At 40.6% G+C, this 5000-nt stretch overlaps 1 protein-coding gene across 2 annotated transcripts in view; it reads right to left on the reverse strand.

The window, feature by feature from the left end:
- Positions 1-1168: 1168 nt before the first annotated feature.
- LOC138021733 (TNF receptor-associated factor 5-like) overlaps positions 1169-5000 on the reverse strand; it is a 36377-nt gene continuing 32545 nt past the window's right edge. The window contains exons 9-11 of one of the 2 annotated variants that reach the window (XM_068868723.1): positions 3427-3498; positions 3040-3111; positions 1169-1453 (exon numbers count right to left, since the gene is read on the reverse strand). In XM_068868723.1, the coding sequence (XP_068724824.1) occupies positions 1271-1453; positions 3040-3111; positions 3427-3498 (327 nt within the window). In that variant the 3' untranslated portion in view covers positions 1169-1270. Of the gene's footprint in view, positions 1496-3039; positions 3112-3426; positions 3499-5000 lie in introns of both variants that reach the window. The other variant, XM_068868721.1, reaches the window with a different exon arrangement.

A 5000-nucleotide genomic window follows, 5' to 3' on the forward strand; every position in this document is an offset into this window, starting at 1 on the left:
TTGACGCGGATTGTTTATGAATTCGCCAGTAGCCTAGATATGAAATATTTTTAGTATGAATACTGTGCATTCTCTGCTTAGTTTTGTTTTAATTTCAGCAGAGAACCAAGTGGATTTAGGCTCCAAAAGTCATGATCGGGGAAGGCTGAAGGAAAGCAAGGGAACCTCAATCGCCTTGCAATTACTGTCAAGATAATGCTGCTGTCTCTTTTCATCGGCTAATAGCCGCCTTGAAAAAGACTCCATGAACGGTTTAAGGATATGCTTAGATTGTACCCTAATGATCATGCTATTATTCCTTTCCAGCTCTTCAATTTTGTACTCGGACTCAGTCAATTTCAATGTAACATTGCTCAGCTGCTCTTTGACATCCTGAAGGTGAAATTCCAGTTTACAACGCATGTCTTGATGAAAAAGAAAGACAGAAATTTGGAAAGAGGCAGTGAGACTGAACTAAAACGGTCATTCGTAGCAGAGCAGGCTTAAAAAGCAACCATATAAAGAAACATGGACAAAGAATTCAATGCATCTTGCCTAAAGAGTTTTCCCTCGCAGAAATTTTTTCTTAAATGGTTGCGCCGTAAAGCCTGGTCCTCACTAGCGACGCAAGCGCAAGCATAAGCAAAAGCATAGTAATAAGTGACGACGGCCGTGACACAAACTTAATCATAAGCATAAGAATATGAAACCTTGCGGTCTTCTTATCCTTATCACTATGCTTATGTCACTCTTATATCCAGTGAATAAGCACAAGACTGCCGGCAAATAAATAAACACTGGGTCCTGAACCGCTTCTTCAAGAAAACTGGCGGGCAATATTGAGGAACAAGCAACAAATAATCCTCTTCGTCCACCATTTTGAATGGGTGTTCGACCGAGTGGGAATACGCCGATCCTCGTCACCAGAGCCTTGGATCTTACGTATACGCATGGTCCGAGCTCTGGGAAACTCTATGTAGGAGAACATGCGCCGAAGGGTTCTTTAGCCAAAAATCGGCTATTTGAACCTTCCGGCGCCTGCTCACTCCTCGTGTTAACATGAATCCACCAATTAGAGCCGCTTTTCATTGTTCCTCACGAAAACCAATAAGGAGACACTTTGTTTCAGGGTTCTCCAGAGTTCTTCTGTCCCTCTACTTTCTCCCCAAAATTTGACAAGTGTTCCTAAGTCTTTTGGCCCGGATTGTAGATGCACGCTTATTTGTTGCTTATTTGCTACTCTCCAACGTTGGCCGAATTAAACCATGCTTCAAAAAATATTTGTGTCATCTCATTGAGGATATTTCCATTTCTGAAACAGAGGACTAGGCGAAGGAAGGATCAAGAGCTTACCAATATTAAACTTGTTACCTAAAACATAATCTATTGGTTGAATGCTGACCTCAGCTACTTTACGTTTCCTCGTGTATTCATCTCTCTCCGCGTCAACATCGAAAAGGCTCCAGTCGAAAGTCTGAAAAAGAGAGTTGCAGGAGTTCGTTAATTCACTAGTAGCCTATGAAAAAGATGTTTACCACGAATACAAGCTCCGTTTGAATTCTTTCTTTTAGCATGAAACAAGGCGGATTTAGGATCCAACAGTCATCAATGTGAAAGGCTAAATGCTGAATGTAACAAAACGTTTACCTCAATTTCCTTCCATTTAGTATCAAGACTTCAGTCAAAATATTTTTATCACATTCTACGTCGATTATTTGTGTCAGCTATAATAATTCCCGGGATATGTCTTCAAATGATCATAGAGAATATTCGTATTCTCAGTGTTGGACTGGAACTACAACAAGTTGCAAAATTGTTGAGACACTTTCATTAAAAAACACCTTTTCTAGCTTCCAATGCCCGCCGTCTCTAGAATTTAAACCTTTCCCACTTCCTCTCCCATCTCCCCCTTTCAATGTTGACTGCTTAAGTTCCAAACATTTTTTTTGTCTTGCTAGCAACACTGATAAGGGGGGGAGGGGGGCTGCAGTGTGAGATATAATAGGGAAATTAATAACGCCCCAAGAAGGTGAAGTGTCTCCTCTATTTTTGCAACTTGTTGTAGCTTGCAATGGAGGCTAATGCGGGGGCATCTTTTCAAATGCAAATACTTTTTAATATATACCCCCGCATTAACTCCATTGCAAGCTAGTTCCAGTCTAACACTGAAAATACAAATATGGTCTATTACTACTTGCATTTCTGGACATTAGGGGAATTCCCACGATTTACCGAACGCCGAGGGCATGCTGGAGATAAAAGCAAAACGAAGTATTTTATCCGGGCAAACCTGCACTACCATCTAGTGGTTATCGCGATGAACGTAAGTTTTAAGTGTTAGAATTCTACTTGGAGCACTTTGAGAATTCTATTTCCGACAAAAAGATAACATTTGCGTATCACTAAACTTCACTAATTTAGTTCAGTGATACATGTAACACTCAACAATCATATCAAATGTTCGGAAAATGGAAAATGTCTCAGCTTGTTTTTTCCAGAATTTGAGTTCAACAGACGGTAGTTGTACGCTAGCTGTTCAAGATGCCATGCACCTACATGTCCAAAAATACAAGTAGCTACAATCCTGGTTAAAATTGTTGGGACAATTCCCGCTTTTTCCCCCTTCCTCCATTACAATGTTGATTTTTCACGGTCTCCAAAATCAAGATTAGTTCAACGATCGCTCGCGTGTTTCAACATTGTCTGGGGGAAGGTGGAGGGGGGGGGGGGTAGGGGAGGGTGCGAAAAAGGTAGCGAAAGAGGAAGACGCGTTGGTCGTATAACGATGGAAGCATGTACAGCAAATTCTCTACTTTCTCCCAAAAAATTTAACAAGTGTTCCTAAGTCTTTTGGCCCGGATTGTAGATGCACGCTTATTTGTTGCTTATTTGCTACTCTCCAACGTTGGCCGAATTAAACCATGCTTCAATTTAAAAATTTGTGTCATCTCATTGAGGATATTTCCATTTCTGAAACAGAGGAGTAGGCGAAGGAAGGATCAAGAGCTTACCAATATTAAACTTGTTACCTAAAACATAATCTATTGGTTGAATGCTGACCTCAGCTACTTTACGTTTCCTCGTGTATTCATCTCTCTCCGCGTCAACATCGAAAAGGCTCCAGTCGAAAGTCTGAAAAAGAGAGTTGCAGGAGTTCGTTAATTCACTAGTAGCCTATGAAAAAGATGTTTACCACGAATACAAGCTCCGTTTGAATTCTTTCTTTTAGCATGAAACAAGGCGGATTTAGGATCCAACAGTCATCAATGTGAAAGGCTAAATGCTACTCTCCAACGTTGGCCGAATTAAACCATGCTTCAAAAAATTTGTGTCATCTCATTGAGGATATTTCCATTTCTGAAACAGAGGAGTAGGAGAAGGAAGGATCAAGAGCTTACCAATATTAATCTTGTTACCTAAAACATAATCTATTGGTTGAATGCTGACCTTAGCTGCTTTACGTTTCCTCTTGTATTCACCTCTCTCCGCGTCAAAATCGGAAAACCTCCTTTCGAAAGTCTGCAAAAGAGAGTTGCAGGAGTTCGTTAATTCACTAGTAGCCTATGAAAAAGATGTGTACCACGAATACAAGCTTTGTTTAAATTCTTTCTTTAGGTATAAAACAAGGTGGATTTAGGATTGAACAGTCATCAATCTGAAAGGCTAAATGCTGAATGTAAGAAAACGTTTACCTCAGTTTCCTTGCATTTAGTATCAAGACTTCAGTTAAAATATTTTTATATTCTACGTCGATTACTTGTCTCAGCTATAATAATTCCCGGGATATGTCCTCAAATGATCATAGACCATATTCGTGTTCTCAGTGTTGGACTGGAACTATCTTGCAATGGAGGCTAATGCAGGGGCATCTTTTCAAATGCAAATACTTTTTAATATATACCCCCGCATTAACCTCCATTGCATGCTAGTTCCAGTCTAACACTGAGAATACGAATATGTTCTATTACTTCTGTATTTCTGGACATGAGGGCAAATCTCACGATTCACTGAGCACTGAGCGCATGCTGGAGCAAAACGAAGTATTTTATCCGGGCAAACTTGCAGTATCATCTAGTGGTTATCGCGATGAACGTAGACCCAAGTTGGAATCCTACTTGGAGCACTTTGAGAAGTCCATTTTCGTTAAAAAAAAAAAAAAAAAAACAAAAAACAAAAAGATATCAATTGCGTATCACCAAACTTCAGTGATAGTACTCAACAATCATATCATATGTTCGAAAATTGGGAAACGTCTCAGCTCCTTTTGTCCAGAATTTGAGTTCAATAGACGGTAGTTGTACGTTAGCTGTTCGCAATGCCGTGCACCTACATGTCCAAAAATGCAAGTAGCTTCAATCCTAGTTAAAATTGTTGGGACAATTCCCGGGTTTTCCCCCTTGTTCCATTACAATGTTGATTTTTCACGGTCTCCAAAATCAAGATTAGGTCATCGATCGCTGGCGTGTTTCAACATTGTCTGGGGAAAAGGGGGTGCGAAAAAGGCAGCGAAAGAAGAACACGCGTTGGTCATATAACGATGGAAGCATGTACAGCAAATTCTCTACTTTCGCACCAAAATTTGACAAGTGCTTCTACGTCGTTTGACGCGGATTGTTTATGAAGGAGCAAGGATGGCACAGTCGGTTAGTGCGCGGCCTTGGTGCAAGAGGTCCTGAGTTCGATTCCCGGATCTCGCATCCTTGTTTCGACTTCTTTCCTTTCCGTGTAGCTAAGTAGCTTTAAATACCCGTAAAACGGAGCACTGATGGAGAGGGGGGAGTAAAATGAGCGCACCGTCGACCTCAGGTTTGTCAGTTCAATTACTGTTACGAGTTATCGACGTTAAATATGGTCGCTTTGCTTTTTCCTTATTCGCCAGTAGCCTAGATATGAAATATTTTTAGTATGAATACTGTGCATTCTCTGCGTAGTTTTGTTTTAATTTCAGCAGGGAACCAAGTGGATTTAGGCCCCAAAAGTCATGATCGGGGAAGGCTGAAGGAAAGCAAGGGAACCTCAAT

This window comes from Montipora capricornis, chromosome 10, assembly GCF_036669925.1.
Source record: "Montipora capricornis isolate CH-2021 chromosome 10, ASM3666992v2, whole genome shotgun sequence".
NCBI classification, from domain to species: domain Eukaryota; kingdom Metazoa; phylum Cnidaria; class Anthozoa; order Scleractinia; family Acroporidae; genus Montipora; species Montipora capricornis.